The sequence below is a fragment of the Pelodiscus sinensis genome, chromosome 23 (assembly GCF_052426305.1).
Source record: "Pelodiscus sinensis isolate ZL-2025 chromosome 23, ASM5242630v1, whole genome shotgun sequence".
NCBI lineage: Eukaryota > Metazoa > Chordata > Testudines > Trionychidae > Pelodiscus > Pelodiscus sinensis.
In genome coordinates, this window is record NC_143074.1 from 23,065,140 (window position 1) to 23,082,290 (window position 17,151).

A 17,151-nucleotide genomic window follows, 5' to 3' on the forward strand; every position below is an offset into this window, starting at 1 on the left:
GTGCTTTAATTTCAGAACAATTCTCTAATGCATCTATATCCTCCAGGCACTGTTCATTGGACAAATGTTTCACCTAAGTTATTCAAAATATTAACTGTGTGTATACACTCAAACATATTACACAACTGTCTGTTCATAAAACACATTTAAACAACAAAACGGCAGCATTATGCTGTAAATACAAAAGCTCAAACATAAAAGGAAATGATTTAAAACTGAAGAGAAGTAATAAATGGTGAACAATCTCTACTCAGACATCCAATATCTATGATTGAACAGACATGTAGAAATAAAAAAACCCAACTGAGATTAAAGCAGATTAAATGTGAGTATTAAAAGAATACTGAAAAATAATTTTAGAAAGTCAACAGAATTCCAGGCAAAACAAAACTGTTACTAAACAACAGTTATTTTAAAGATTGATTTAAAAAAAAAAACAAAACAAAACAAAGACAGTTTACATTGTTCTTCAGGTTATTGGCGCAAACAGCCCCTATACATAGGAGGAGAAAGTCACATGCAGATTTAACCATATACATTAACTCTTAAGGTTTCAAGCACATAGAATTTTAAGTACCACAGTGTTCATCTTTTAATTTCATTGATTTATTAATAAACATCCAAATTTTCCCAAGAATCTGTAAAGACAAATAGACCTCATCCTATAAACCTTTATACATGAAATATTTACTCACACAAATAGCCCATCATCTCAACAGGACAGTTCATATAACTAAGTATTTCCAGGATCAAGTTCTTGGAGTCTTAACTTAAAATCATTTCATTAGAGTTATACAGATCCTGTTGCAGGATCAGACCACACAGCTCAACATTTTAACAACACATCTGAAAATATATACATTGAAGGGAAGGATATACTGTAGTAAGAAAACTAGAGCAAATTTACCTTAACTATCAGACTTTACAAGTAACTGGAACTACCAAGAAAATACTGTTGCTTTTAAAAAATGAAAAAAAATCCAAACAGAACAGCTCATTTCGTTTGCCTTTCTTTTATCAGCCCAGAGATGGATCTTCTATTAACATCTGCCATGTATCATCGTGTAATCCTTCTTTTCTCTTTCCTCCCAAACTACTGCAATTCAGGGTAACCCTAATCTTTAAAGTGGACAAGAATCATAAAACCCTACCTGTGGTGGGAAGGATTAGGGAGTGCATCATGCTTTTTAGTAGATAGGATTTAAACAAGCAATAAGGAGAGGAAAACCTCCCAAGACATAATCCGACAGTCTCAGACTGACCCAATTCTTTTGCCATAAGAAGTGATCATCAAATATCTGCCCCCATTTAAATTGATAGTTAAGTGTACCAAAGATTTTTCAGGTTTTAGAGTATACTTCACATTTCTGCCTTCTTTTGAAAACACATTTGCAATATGGGAGCAGTTTAAGAAGCAATTTTATATAGTTTAATTATGGAGAACAATACAAAAAATACTGCTACATTACTGATAGAAATGTAGCCGTGTTAGATTGCTACATTACAGCATTTTCGTTGCCAGTGGAATGAGCCAATGAAGAGTTCCTAAAGGTACAACTTATCCCAGCTTTCAATGCAGTGACATCCAACCCACTTATCTTGGGTGTGATCTTTATGAGGCACTGTTGGCATTAACTTCTAATAGGGTTCACCCTATCTTTACACAATCATTAATGTACAAGAACTATCAATTAGATATTGAACTACACAATTTGCAGATAAAGTCGAGACAATTAAGCAACTTAATTATGTCTGCAAATAATGATGCACAAACATTTATGCCTATATTTGAGTTCAACCACCAGACCTTTTTTTAAAAAACAAACACAAAAACAAACTAACCTATTACAAATGGCAACCAGAAAAAACTAAACCAGTTTCTGATGTTGCTACATGGTGACATTTTTCCAACAATGTTACTTTTCAAGGACATTTTCATGCCTGAAAATTATTGTTGTGACTCCAATCCACCAATCTAGACACAGGGTTATTCCATACAGGCTTTCTATAGCTTGGCTCTGCCTAGACTAATTGAGAAAGACTTTGTAAAACAAAGTGGACAAACAGATATCAGCAAAAGGTACAAACCTCCCTATTCTCGATCACTAAATAGTCCTTTCCAGACAGATAGAAACCAAAGTGGATTATTAACATGCAGAACATTCTGGGCCTTAATTACAGGAAACAAATTACCCCAATTTTAATTGTAATTGGGTAGCTTGCAACCTCCGAATATTCTTGCCCTACTCCTGAATTTGAAAGTTATTCCATGATGATTTGAAAGTTATTCCATGATGTACCCATTTGCTATAACATTTCCAGAATTCTTCCATTACATTAACATCTGCAAAGTGTTTTTAAAGAAATAAAACAGAGCAAAAATAAAAAACAAGTATTGTTCTGTCAAGTACAAAGTGATTTAGAAAATTTCATTTTAGCATCCATAATTCAGTCTTCCACCCATGATGGAAATAAAAAGTGCATCTGATTAACCATGTACACAAGCTTCTTAAATGTGAATCAATAGCCAATTTTCATACCTCCCCAAAGTTGTAAAATACAAGTAATTATGTAGTGTGTCTGCTATTAAACTAGAAATATCACTTATGGACACACATTCTCATGGGGGACCTACAATATGAAAATACAATTAATTATTCAGTCCTACGATTTAATATTCATAAAATTACACAAACTGGTTCACAACCTTTTTTTTTTTTTGGCTTTATAACTAGTTTTGCTGCATTACTAATTCACATTTAAAAAAATATAGGATATGATTTATCCCTCACAGATTTGCATACCCCATCCCACTTCATTAGGAGAAACATCAGTTCAATGTATCAAAGACATTCCCATGCTTCTGTGTTTCCTTTTTCCCCCATCTGCAAGACCATGCACCTCACTTAACCCCATTTGCAGGGGAAAAAGGGATGGTCATACCGCCTTACAGAGCAGCCCATCAACACGGTTTTGAGCCACCCAGAAGGGTTGCGGCAAAGCAGATGTGCCCTGATCCCTACTGGTCCAGAACTGAAAAAAACCGAGCCTTGAACGTTTATGTCCTTCATGGAACTTGCTGCAGTGCATCTTTTATTAAAGCCTCTGCATGGGATCACTGAGCAGGGATTTATTCAAATCCTGTATTTGTTATGCTAATTTATGCACAGCTAGACTACCACATCAAGATCTCCCCTCCTTTAGTTCTCTAGTGCAACTACTGCTTACCTGTATTGATTAGAGCTTTTGGTCGAACTGCAGCTTGAACAGTTAAGGTATGGAACAGCTTCCAGAGAGCACACGTATAACCTCTCAACTCTGGTCTGCTGCCCTGACAGCCGACCCACCGAACGCGGTTAGTGAGAAATATTCCAGAAATCTAAAAAGAAAATATTCTTTAAAAAGTGTCCAATCTGGGGCCAGATTGCTTGAAAATGACACGTCCCTATATCACGTCTGTTAATTGCTCCAGAATGGAAAATAAATGTTTGGTATACGTGCACCTCTTTTTGTTGTGTTTACCTGGCAATTTCAATCAGCTGGTTAAAAGAAACGGACCTTTACACAGGTGTTGCTAGAAGAAAAGGGCCTGTGACAAGCAAAATACAGCCAAATATGTGTAATGTTGATATTACAGGTTGATGTTTGGATATTCTTTTAGCAGATTATCACTTGGTTAAAAGGAAGGTATGTTTACACTGATGGGGCGCGTGGAGTATAGACTAGGGATGCGAAGGACTAGTCGATTATCTGATAAGAAAATGCTTAGGACTAGTCACAATTTGTCGACTAGTCGCTCCCCTGCCCCTTTGCTGCCTTCATCAGAAAGAAGCAGCAAGGGTAAGGGGGAAGAAAGAGGTACTTCAAAGCAGCAGTGCCATGTGGAGCCTGGGGCCAGACGCTGGGCTCCACACAGCGCTGCAACTTTGAAATGCTGGGAGGAGACTGATGTCGGGCTCCCGCGGAGCTTCAGAGCAGCAGCGCCCGCAAGGAACCTAAGATGATCTGGGAACTCACTAGCTGATCCTGGGCTCCATGCAGCACTGCTGCTTTGAAACACCGGGAGGAGCCTGATGCCAGCTCTGCAGCGTTTCAAAGCAGCAGAGCCGCATGGAGCCCGGGGTCAGCAGGAAGTCCCCAACTGACTCCAGGCGCTGTGTGACACTTTCGTCTTTAAAGGGCTGTTTCTACCCTTCAAAGGTGCAGACACAGCCTGCCTTTCACTGTAGTGATACACATGCAGTGCCTGTACTGTGCACGCGCTGCTGGCTACACTGGCAGAGCCACAATGGATTTTCCCAGCTAGCACCTGGAGAAAGGAAAGGAAGACTCAGTTCAGATCCAAATGGCCCAAACCTGCAAGATGATGAGGTTCTCACTTCTCACCGAGGTAAAAGGGTGACTTGGTGCTCCACAGACACTCAAAACAATCCAGAATCAGCCTCCACATGTATCAGTTAACATTACTGTTAATGCCAGTAGAGCTCAATTTAAAATAATACACTTTCACAAATGGATAGTGTCTAAGTTGAGGCGACTGAATACATGCTTAAAGGAACTTAGGGCTTGTTACGTAGTCAGGGCTAGCCTAGAGTATTGTTATTAAACAGCTTTTTTGGGGTGTATGTATGAAAACAGGACACCATATATACAGTTGGAGCTCCCTGATCCTGCCCCTTCAGGACCTGACTGGTCCCGAACAAGACCAGTTTGCTGGCCCCTCTGCAGCCAGCCTTCAGGCTCTCCTTGGGGGCCACCAACCTCCCGGCTTGGCTGCCCTCCTGGCTGTGGCCCTAGCTCCCAGTCCCCCCCCCCCCCCGCTGTTGGTCCTGGTCACCGGGCTCCCGGACACTGGCCCTCCTGCCAGCAGCTCAGCACTGCTGCCAGCCCCTAGCCCAGCTCTGCTCCCAGCCAGGATCCCTGCTGCGCAACTCCTAGCTGGCCCCCATTCCCAGCCACTGGGGCTCTCTAGTCCAGCAATATCCATGGTCCTGCTGGACCACACACATTGCCAGAACAGAGAGATTCAACTGTATTAAACACATCAGCAGACAGAGTTTAAAAAAAAAAAAAACTTTGTCTAGTGTTTTTATGAAGAATCTTACAAATTAGGATGCCTGATATTTTCCCATCATGCTATTGTATAGTGTTTAACAGAAACCTCTGCTCTAACACACAAAAACCAGGACAGCTAACTTTCCACTGGATTTTCAGATGGGCCAGTTTCATTCTGAAGTTGCATTTCTCTTATTTTCAAGATTTGAAAAAGACTTGTCACTGTGGGGGAAGAGTCATATTAACCTCTCCATGGTCCCATGGCAGTGCTTTGCAGTACCAAACGGAAAGTGGAATTGCTATCTGCCCAACTGACAGGCCTGTTCTAGGTCAGGACTTTAATAAGTTTCAGAAAAGTCCACAGGGCCAATGTATAATCATAATGGCAAACTCTGCCAGCTTTAAAACTCTGGCCTTTGGGACAATCACAGTGCTGTCAATGACCGGTCCATTTAAAAGTCCAGAAAATGCCCTCCATCAGAAAGTAAGAGGGAGGTATGTCTCAACATACAATAAATGCGTGGAATTGATTTGTGCTGAACACTCTCATCCAACTCTTCTCTGCCAGAAAGCTGATTTTGAGAGCATATTTTTTTGTGCACGTCTTTATTTTAGAGGATATCGAGCAAGCATTTTCATCAGACACTCTGAATTATCTGAGCGTGGCAAAGGAAAGATCTGTAATCTCAGCGACTGCACATTCACACGCTGACGCCAGGGCTATGCTGCACTATACTTCATTTCTCGCATTTAAGTTCCTTCATGTGGATTTTTTTTCTGGCTAATGAATTCACTTTATTTCCATTTTAACCTTCTTATAACTCCATTATGCCCGAGGGAGGCATCAGTAAGTGATGTCTTGGATTTATACAGAACCTTATCCTTTACTAATGCTGTGTTTTATGCTGGAAACTAGTAACAGCTTACCCGCATTTTGTTGTTGACCAGATCTAGGATAGCATCATAAGGGATTTTGTCTAATGGAAGGCTCACCAGCCACTCCTGCAAGGTTTCTAACAACTTCACCACAGGCTGATGGCCAGGAAACAACTGACAGAAATAAGAAAGCATCCGTCAATCTTAAAGCACTCATTCCAATGAGACCAATACATATTTACAATGTTTTTACTTCTTAAAAGCTTTAATTAAACTTAACAAGCCAGATGGGTACATACAATCGAAACTGTTATATTTTTCAGTAAATAACCACTTGGCATGAATTTAACCTCCATACACATACTTCGCTCGCCACTGACATGCAGCTGGTATTTCACAGCAGAGAGAAACACAATTCAGCAGTTTGGGACTGAACATGAAGAAAATTGTATCCAAACTGCAGGGAGAACTGAGCTTCCACCTCGAGATGGAATTCTGGCAGGCACTCCCAGAGGACTGGAAGGCACAGTTCAAGGCCTCCTCTTCACACCTCTCCTGAATGATAATCAGGATGAAACAAATTAATAATAATAATGTCATCAGACTATTGGTGCAACACTGACTCAAATGGACGAGTGTCACAATGCTTCCTACAAAACCAAGCCATTCCATGGAGATTTCCCATCTAACTTTTGACTCGAATCTGTTCCTACTTTGAGATGTAATGTCACTTCTAAAATTGGAAATACTGTAATTTGTAAGTCTACTTTTATGTCATTACTGTTTGGGGAGCTTTAATTTCCAAAAGCTTGTCAGTTCTCTCTCTTAGGAACTAAAAAAAAAGGGGGAGAGAGAGAGAGAGTGCGCACAAGTGTGAGCTCTCTCTCTCTCTCTCTGGATAACGATGCATACATTTGCAAACGACTCTGACTATACTCCCTATAGCATCAAGGATCTCAACTGCAAGTAATGACAATGCTTTGGCTACAAATTTCCTGTCAGCGACACAGGTGGAAGACAAGACAAACTCCACCGGGTGCTGTCTTTGAGTTATAAAGAGAGTTGCTTGCAGTCATTAAAGTGCCCATGGTGCTTCTCAGTATTATTTATGAGGCATACAAGTCCCAATCTACCTGGTCCAGATCAATTTCAATTAAGAGCATGCACACTTTGCATACTTAAATTCCTCGTGCAGTTTCAATTGCATACGGCAATCCATACACAACAGCTTAGGACAAGAAACAGAAATGCTCCGTGTTAAACATTCCAAAGGCAGCAGCATTTCAACCATAGGGGAAGTTGTCCCTGTATCTACTTTATCAGATACACAGTGAACGTTAAGATGGAAGATGCTAGAGAAATGAAAGTTCATTCTGTAGTAACTATTCAATTGTTTCTAAGATACATCCTGCCAGACAACTGGTTCCTTCCAACTTCTTCTGGCTCTTCCCCCAATCCAGAGCTCTCTTAATTGGTTTAATGAAAAACTCTTGAGCAGTGACTGTCTTTGCTACCTGTCTAACTCGTCCCTAGCACAAAGATGCTCGATCTGGGATTTCTTTGAACTGGTCTAACATGGATTAGTAGATAGTACACAACTGAAGTACCGACAGCGTATATGATAGATCTATGTATGCATTTCGTTCTAACACCCCCCAAACGTAATGCTGACCAGTGCAAACATATGACATGAGAACCCCATTTTAGCTGCACTCATAATAGGGGATCTGAGATAGGTATCTGTCTTATGGAGGATTCAAAAGAAAGGGTTGCTGCAAGTTACACTAATAGCGAAGAAACTAATCCTACAACAATGAAAATCCTTGAGCAGGAGATGGGAGCACAGACTTTAGCGACTTAGCAGCACTGTAAATGCTCTTCTTCAGAAATGAGGCTAGAGCACAAGTCCTGAAATCTAAGTGCACACAGATGTTATTAATTTACAAGTTGTACCTCCCTTAACCAGGACACTCTGGTCCAGCAACATCTGCAGTCCGGCAGGACCAGGGATGTTCCTGGACCACAGAGCCCAGGTATAGGGAGATCGGGCCATGGGACAGGAGCGCAGCTGGGGGGGGGCGGCGACTCACTTGGGAGCCCCATGTGGGGGGGGGGGGGATAGAGCGGGAGCCGGTGCAGCAGAGAGTTGTCTCCCCTGTGGCCAGGAGGTTGCAGGGGTCAGCTCCGGCCCTGGATGAAGAGCTTGGGTCTGGCAGTGGCCATGGGGCTCAGGATCCAGCAGCAGCAGCTAGAGAGCTCCAGCCTGGGGAGCCATGGGCAGGCAGGCAGCAGTGGTGCCGGACTAAAGCCCTAACAGGGGCAAGAGTTCAGCATGAGCCATGTTAGGAGGGACCTTCCCTGGTCCGACAAATCCCCTCAATCAGGACCAGTTGGGTCCCCAGGGTGCCGGACGAGGGAGGTCCAACCTGTACTATATATTTGCGAGAGTTTGTCTGTCTGTCTGTCTGAGTGACCGTGTCTGTCAGTTTGTTCAAGAACTTCTCCTAAACAGTAAGAGCTAGGACCACCACATTTGGCACGCTGCTTCCTCTTATCATAACTTCAAGCAAGGAAAGGGTTTGGTTGTGCATGGGAGTGGGGCCTGAAGCTTTCCTCCCTCCCCCCATGTGTACAGGGATACATAAGAGACAATCTCTAGGCAGGTGAAAGGGGTTGGTTGGGGGTGTGCCAATCCCATCTGGGGCTGCCCTACACCCAAGCATTCTTCCCCACTCCCAGGCACCCTTTTGCGGGGGGAGGGAGACCTGCAGCCGACCCCCCCCAGGATCATTGCTGGCTGTTCTCCATTCCTCACCCTGGCTGGGCAGTGCAGGGGGCAGGCGAACCTGGACCTGCCTCAGCCGGGAGACATGCACCCCTCTTTTGACTGTGCCTGCTGGAGCTGCAATGGCCCTGGAGAGGCACTTCTCACCTGGTCCCAAGCTGCTGCAGTGAGAGGAATTTGGGGTAGTTCTGTGACCGTGGGGCAGCCTGCACACTGAACCCCTCCTCCCCAGACCAACGATTTAAATGAAGAGAAACAAAAAATGAATTGTGTTAAGTATCCAAGTGATGCTACTTGCTCATAAATATTGAGTTTAGAAAGAAGAAAAGCTCTCACAAACGAAATCTCAAATGCATTTCATACAAGTAAATGAAGACATCACTGCAGTGTGTTACATTTTCTGAAGTCCTTTGGTGTAAAGAACCACACAGGACAGAAAATCAGAATTGTGACTAAAATGTGAAATATCAGAAGATAATTTTATTAAAGTGTTAAAAATGCAAAAGAAAAAGAAAACCAACTGCTTCCATTGAAGGAACCGGACAGGAGACAACAGAGGAGAGCTATTCACTAATAGCCAGGGAAATAAATTACATTAGCTGGCCAGGATCCATCAGGAAGAACAGAGGCTGTTTTAGGGATAATATGATGGACAGATTAGCACTACACTTTCTTAAAGGAAATGAGGCCAGCTAGAGATTTCTGACCTCTGACTGTCATAGGGGGTAAGAACCTGTCTGACTGATTTCCACATAATGCCAGATACTTGGAAGTGTTATATAACCCTTCTTTGTCCCTCTAAACAGCCATTGATTTGCTTTGTTTACATACAAATGCAATCTGTTAATTACTTGGTAATAAAATATGGAGACACACTGCAGCTCATGTTTAACTGGAGATCACTTTTAAAGGTTAAAATATTAGAATTTTTCCAAGACACATTTTCTTCATGTCAGACTCACTTTAAAAATGGCTAAACTTTAGCAAATCAAGACGCCACATAAACTCTCATTGTCATAGTACCGGAGCACCTCAAATATAAAAGGGTTTCGCCTCTCAGCACCCATGAGGTGACCCTGTTTAAATCAAGACTTTTTGAACAAACCATATTTCTAAGACTTTAAAGTCAGCTGTATCCTTAGAAAGCCAACCTAATTTTCTAAACTCTGTATGAAGTCACATAAGCACACTTTCAGAGTTAAAGAAATCCAAGAATCCAAAGTGAGTCAGTTTGTGTGTAAATAATCTATGTCCAGCTACAATCACTACCTAGCCAGAAAAATCTGAACTACTATCCCAATTTTCATGGATCTGTCCTGCAAACCTGGGACAATCAGAGTCCTTATTTTATTCTGAGCCATGCAATGCAATAAAGTGAATTTAGGTTATCCATAGGAACATCACGGAATTTCTCAAAGACACTATAGAAACCAAACCATGTACATTTTTAAGGGCACGCTGAAAGACATTTTCAGAAGCATAAAACATTCTGTCAAGTAGTAAATTTTATATTCTATTTGTAAGAGTCAAGGGAATGTAATCAAAGATTAGAAGTGTGTACCTTGGCAATGACTGTAACAAAATCCTTGAAGGTCTTTAGCTCAGCTCCCTCAAGCGTCTTGTGAGTGGCAAGCTCTACCCTGAGCAGGTAATGCAATCCTGATTCAAGGTCAGCCATGTACAGCTTAGCTCTGAAACACACATATATAATGTTAAAAATGGAGGCAGCTTTTTTTCCACTCATTTTCTCACCCATCATTATGGAAAAATTGATATATAGTGGGCACTATTCAAACCTCGTAATCTGCAATTCCACAGTGACTGCAGTATCTCCTATTCCATACAGTGCAGTGTCTAGCAGGGTGAATGTCAAGTTTAATGGTTTCCAGTGTACTCTAATTTTAAAGCAGCAATTTTATGCCAATAGTTCAGGGACTAGACAAATGAAGGACAATTGCATAAAAGGTTATCTTGTGTTTGAGTAAGAACCTTCTATCTCCAAGCCCAACTTCTCGCTCTAGAGAAATCGTAACCCTGACGTACTGTCAGCAAGCTAACTACTGGAGTCACAACCTGTGACTTTCTACATGGTTAATATAAGTAAAGAACAACAGGCTGTGAGGGAAAATCCTTCTCTTTAACTGAAGTATCTTGATGAGGAACAATGGCAAGGAGACGGATGATAAAAATGAAGAGAAACCCCTCTTAAGAAAGATAGAATTTAGAAATTCTTTCCAAATGCAGCCATCCCGCACTAGAGACACACTGTGCACCATAACATATTTCAGAGTCAGTTACAGAAGGCCTTGTTGCCTGCTGACCACATTTGAGGTGACTTGAACATCTACATTTACCTTCCTCAACGCAACAACGATCACGGAAAATTAATATTTCTATATTTACACCACCAACAACAGACAAGCAATTGAACAAAACAATTTAGGAGTTTGTATCCTGCAGTGCTGATTACAAACCCAGGTTAGTCCAAAATACAGCAACACAGCATAACAAACAGAAGTGAATATAGACCCGACAGCTGATGTTTCAAAAAATTCCTTAGGACCCTTATATCTTACATTGTTAAAGAGTAGAATTAAGAGCACCAATCAATTAGAAAACCAGCTTCATCTGACATCAGTGGTTTCATAATGATACAAAAAATATCTTAAAATACACAAAAAGCTGCAGTGGAGAACTGGGAAACTTTAGATTTATTTTATGTAAAAAGGTGTGACTTAGTTTCCCCTTGTATTGTTCTTCCACATTGAGAGGGGATAATTTCTTTTTTGAGACAAGGGAGTGACTAAGTGGAAGTCAGCTAAGCATGAAAGAATTATCAGGAACTAAAAATACTGTGGAATAAAGTAGGCAGGTATACAAGTCTGGAAAAAAAACGACACATGAGAAAAAATGGACTATCCTGCTTTGAACTGATTGAAAGAGGTTACCAAAGGACTGGAAACTGTATTAAATGCCAAGCCTGCTATAGGAGAGAGGTCACACTTACTGGGCTCCAGAACTGACAGAAGACTGTGACACGAAAGACACAACCTGCAGAAAATGTTTGAAATCTATCAGCATCTCCATATGGAAGATAAGTGATATCTGGTAAGGGAGATAGGCCTAGAAGGCAGGTATGGTATTGAAGATCTATTTTCTTTATTTGGAACCAAAAGCATTATAAACACTTTTATTTATGAAGTCTGGCTAGACACTGATGAACTCTGCCATAGCCCCTGGGAGCGAAGACAGCAGATCTGAGTTTAGTTCAGCACCTGACAAGAAGGTGATCACAGTGAAGAGCAGAAGGAATTTTAGCCTAAATCCCATCTGGAAGGGGAGGTGATAGCTAATGGAGGTCATGAAGGGGGTAGAAATACAGGTACTCTGGGAACTGTGACAGCTGCATTCTGAACAATACAAACTATAGACATATGCCAAGTGTCACCTCTTCAGTAAACAATGTATTCACTTAAGTATAAAAAAAAAACTTTATTAGTAGGTCTGCTGACTTTTTAAACATGGTTGTCAGTATTAAATCATCAGGAATCCAAACATTCTAGCTGGGAGATATTTATGTAATGTTCTTTTATAAAAAAATTGCATTGCAGAAGCACCAAGATTGATAGAATCGTTCATGTTAATAAGATACTCTTTAGCTACAAAAATCAGTTATCAAAACACAATACTCTATATGAGCTGTTCAAAGAAAATAACAGCCATCTGTTAAAAAAGAAACAGGACTGACACTTTAATAGTAACCATAACAAAAAATGAAAATAAGTACAAAATGGAAGCACTTAGTCCTACATCTTTTCCAGCTAAAGATGCTGAAGGATTATCTCATTGCAAAGCTCTTGTATCCTTCTCTCAAACAGTCAGGGTGAACATAAACCTAAGTGGATTTGGTTTGATAAACATCTTTTCTGGTGACTTTAGGGTTCCCTAATGTATGTGCATTTACCTAACACTTTCTAGCGTTCACTCTCTCATCATTATACAAATAAATATTGGGTTTGCTGTTTTCTGTAGGTTTGCCAAAAGCTTATTGTCAAAATTATTTTCGTACGGACTTTATTTTTATCTGGGATATTGACTTATGAGCTAAAGTTTTCCAATAAAAATTATACTAGTGAACTATACATTTCAGATTCGGGTTGGACCCTCAATCTTGCTCACACTGGTAGCAATGGGAGCAGAACCGAGCCCTGGGTTTTTTAAGCAAAGCATATGTTTAAAATAAAAATAGTCTCCAACACAACTTCATTCCTGAGAAATGAATAATACACCAAATGCATATTGAAATATTGTTTGGACGGTTCTTTAAATCATCATTCACGGGTACAAGAAAGGTACATTCACTAAAGAGAGTATTACACCTTTGCTGCTATGGCTGAATTAATTTAGCAGCATTATTTTAGTATACTGTGAACAGGATCCTGCTGAAGACACAAATTAAAGCAACGCTCTGCAACGTGATCTGCAAGACATTACAGTGCTAGGATCCCTTCAATATTCACATACAATCCTTTTATTGTGCTCAGCAAGTCACCATGTGGTGGTTCAGCTACTTGATTCTGGATGTATCCTTTGAGTTATTATAGACTCAAATAAAGCTTTCAGCTACAAGAAGATGTTAAAACATGTTATTTTATACCTGCCAGTTGGCAAAAACAACTGTAGATTTTAACTACCAACCATTAAATTGAAGCGCTACAGCATCACTTACTTATCAAATTCCTTCCACGCCTTAATTTCTGTGCTCTCCTCATTTTGCTTTTTTGGTAGTGGAAGTTGTGAAACAAGTTTTCTTTTCACACCAGGCAGTGACTTTAAATAGGAAGAAAAGAAAGACCGAAGAGGCTTCAAACTGCATATGAAAGAACAACGTAAGGGTTAAAAATCACCTCAAGCTAAACAACTGACAGGAACAGTTTACTATATCAGTTTACAATTCTGGTAAAAAGGCAGCATGTTTGATGAGAATTTTAGAAGCAGGAGCAAAAATAATTCGGATCAGTGGCTTGCAATACTAGTCAAGCTAACAGCAACATGCCATTTTTATAAAGACTTCAGGTCATATTTGTACACCTTATACAGCAACGCTTCCACTGAATCCAGCAGAAGATTGATCGAAGAGGATCTGTGGGATTTGGTACTCGATATTTTTATTTTAGATTTGCCCCAAACCATACATAATTCTTCTCACATGCATCACAGTAATGAGTCAGTGATATTGACTAGTGGCAGTAGGAAACCCAACTAATACAGAGTCTCTTCCCAAAACCTCAATTTCATCTTATTTATCAACATCACTAGACTATCAGCATGTCACTAGCTATTGCTCAACAGTTTACATTTTCTGAATGCTTTCCACTGACACTAGAATTTCTATTTCACAGATCAACCATTCTTCTTTAGTGCTTATTTTACAAGCAAGTTTGTGAGCAGTCTAAACTCACCACGGCAGTCAAGTTATAACTAATCATTACAGCATTTTGTTTTTTCCCTCCCAGGTGAGGGAGGAATCTATTTTTGGTTCCCTTAGTCCATTTCAATCTATTGTAAACTCCTACAAAAAGAGTCAGCTGTATAAGAAGTGTAAGACTATTAAATACAAACAGGATTTTTTCATTCGCAATGGAACAGCTGACAGAACAATGTTTGAGATAGTCTCTTCAAGTATGAAGTGTCTGAACATTACATTTCAATCAGTCAAGTGCACTGATCACATATTGGGAAACATTACCTTTATTAAATACACAAATAAAACCTAGTTATCAAATAAAGTAACCTGTATGCAAGGAAACTAAGGCAACGGTTTTAAAGCTTAACTGAACCCCTCAAAGCACTGCAAGTATCCCTTACAGATATATAGTACTTACATGTTAATTAATCCATGGGACCCATTTGGATAGATCAGATAACATGAAGGGATTGAGGTAATACCAAGTTTCTCTAGAAAAGCCTTATCAGAATTCAGCACTCTCTTTACCACAATGTTTTCATACTGAATCAAATCTAAGATCACCTGCACAATGAGAAGACAACACACAAGTTACACACTGCTCAAAGAATATCTCGTTCTCGGAAGAACGAACAAGTATATTACAGGGAATAAACCATACTTAAGTAAACTAGCTGGTGATAGGAACACCTTATAGTGGTGACTAGTATATATGTATTAGTATTCCATGGACACTAGCAACTTCTGTTGAACAAAAATTTTATTTCTGTTTTTTCTTGCCTTCTGAGCTATATGATTTTTCCTTAGCCCATCCTGAATATCCCCTCCCCAAAACGCATCTGTCTGAAGAAGAGAGTGACAAAACACCAGGTAGAAGCCACCAAACACAGGCTATGTCTAGACGGCAGACTTCTTTCAGAAGAAGCTTTCCCGGATGAGATCTTCCAAAAAAACTTCTTCCAAATGAGCGCATCTACACTGCTCGAGCGCATCGAAAAAGCGATCTGCTTTTTCGAAAGATAGCATCCATTCAGTGTGGACGCTCTCTCACATTTAAACTGTGATTACTGTGGACGGAGTGGCCACCAGGGGGCACCTGTACTTTTTCCGCTTTCCTCTTCCTCTGAAAGAGCTCCCTCTTCCCCATCCACACACACCTTTTTCCAAAAGAGCTCTTTCAGAAAAAGGCTTCTTCCTCATAGAAAGAGGTTTACCAATGTCAGAAAAGCCCCTCTGTTCTTTCAATTTTTTGTCGAAAGAATGTGATTCCAAAAAAACCCTCTGCAGTGTAGACATACCCATAGATGAGAAGATGATATTTGTCACACACCCACTAGTTTCAGATAACATGTTACATATACAACAAGGATTTTAAAGCCAAGTTTTCAGACACTTGCTTCTATTTTTCTGAGCTCAGATAATTGTGGGGACAATTATTTGACTTTACAGATTAGGTATCATTTAGATATCGAAGTTTATGATGTGTGGACACAATAAAAGGACTTGCATGTCTATATCACTTGAACATTAAGCACCAAAATTATGCCTGCAATATGCAGGCCCAGTTAAGATTCTGATGAACATATAGCTGATAACTCTCTCTCCATTTCAGTCACTCCAAGTCCCGTTACCCGAGTCATCTTCTGCTCCTGCCATTCCAATGACTGTCCTCCTCAAATCTATTAGCCCACTCTAACCATATCAAATCAAACTCTTCAGTCTCATCTACCAGGTCCTCCACAATCTTCTTTCCCTTGCTTTTCAGCTGTTCTTTTCCATTCTTACCTTCTCTATGCGCTTCCCAGTCCTCTCTCTTTACTCCCCACTTGTCTGCTCTGCTTTGTGCCTTCTACTATGCTCCCCGGCTACTCCCCACAAACATCCACAAAACCACAGACCTTTGTGTGATGCCTACAAAAATGTGACAACAGTTAGGCTGCTGGTGCTCTGAAATCATAAGCTATCACTGCAGCCAGCATTCTCTCATTGTTTCCTTACACGGCCCTGTCTGTCTGCTTATACTTACACTGTAGCCCCTTTCAGTCTTTTTGTTCTGGGTTTGTACAGCACCAGGCACAATGGAGTCCTGGTCCAAGACTGGAGTTCCCAGGCACTACAAGAATACAAGTAAGAATACGCAGTTCCCTATGCCTCGAACTCTTCCCTACATTCATTCACCAAAGATCACTTTTCTTCTCTAGCTAGCGCCTTCAAACCCATCTCTTCAAATCTCTCCCCGCTTCTTCCCCTCATCAGTGACAAACAGCTAACCCTCCCCCTCCTGAACTATTCATCATGGGACTTGTGCCTCTTGTCTTATTGAGAGCACAAGCTTCTAGAGGTGATGTGTGTGTCTATTTCACTCATACACTGTGTGTTAACTCAGAACACTATATAATGATAGTTAGAATTTCCCTTCTTGAAAGCAGATGCCATTAGAATATCTTCCATTTTTCAGAAGGCAGAGAGCAGAATACAGTAAGACTACAGAACAGACACAATAAAACACTGAAGAGCTTTGTTACTGACACCTCCTTGTCCCTCAGTAATGTCGATTAACCACAGTGAACCAATGCCGGGGAAAGAGTCTGCTGCTGAACATGGTTCTCAAAGCTGGCAGCATCCTGCAGTCTAGTTGTGCCTTGGCCTGCTCCTAACAGAATTAAAACCTCAAACACACACAGCATGTTTCTATACTGATGATGCTCCCTAATGTTTTCAGTTACCTGTCCTAGATTTTGGCAGTTGCAGAAAACTAACAAAAGTTGTGTAGGCTAACGGCAGCTCTTTAGAATGTGAAATGGAGTCAAACCAAATTTCATACAAATTTAATTCTCCACATCCTCATACCTCAGTTCAAAATGCTGAGAAAATTTACTATCTCCACTAGCATGCTGGCCCAACATTTTGTAAGTGTCCTTAAGTTTCACATTTCAATTAGGCAACCTTGCGCACAGAGCTATCCCAC

General features: G+C 40.5%; 1 protein-coding gene across 2 annotated transcripts in view; it reads right to left on the reverse strand.

Annotated features, from left to right (window-relative positions):
* Positions 1-17,151, reverse strand: part of QSOX2 (quiescin sulfhydryl oxidase 2) — a 46,604-nt gene that overhangs the window by 9,357 nt on the left and 20,096 nt on the right. For both annotated transcript variants that reach the window (XM_075905556.2, XM_075905555.2), the window contains exons 6-10: positions 14,602-14,747; positions 13,446-13,586; positions 10,278-10,407; positions 5,983-6,105; positions 3,229-3,379 (exon numbers count right to left, since the gene is read on the reverse strand). In XM_075905556.2, the coding sequence (XP_075761671.2) occupies positions 3,229-3,379; positions 5,983-6,105; positions 10,278-10,407; positions 13,446-13,586; positions 14,602-14,747 (691 nt within the window). The remainder of the gene's footprint in view (positions 1-3,228; positions 3,380-5,982; positions 6,106-10,277; positions 10,408-13,445; positions 13,587-14,601; positions 14,748-17,151) is intronic.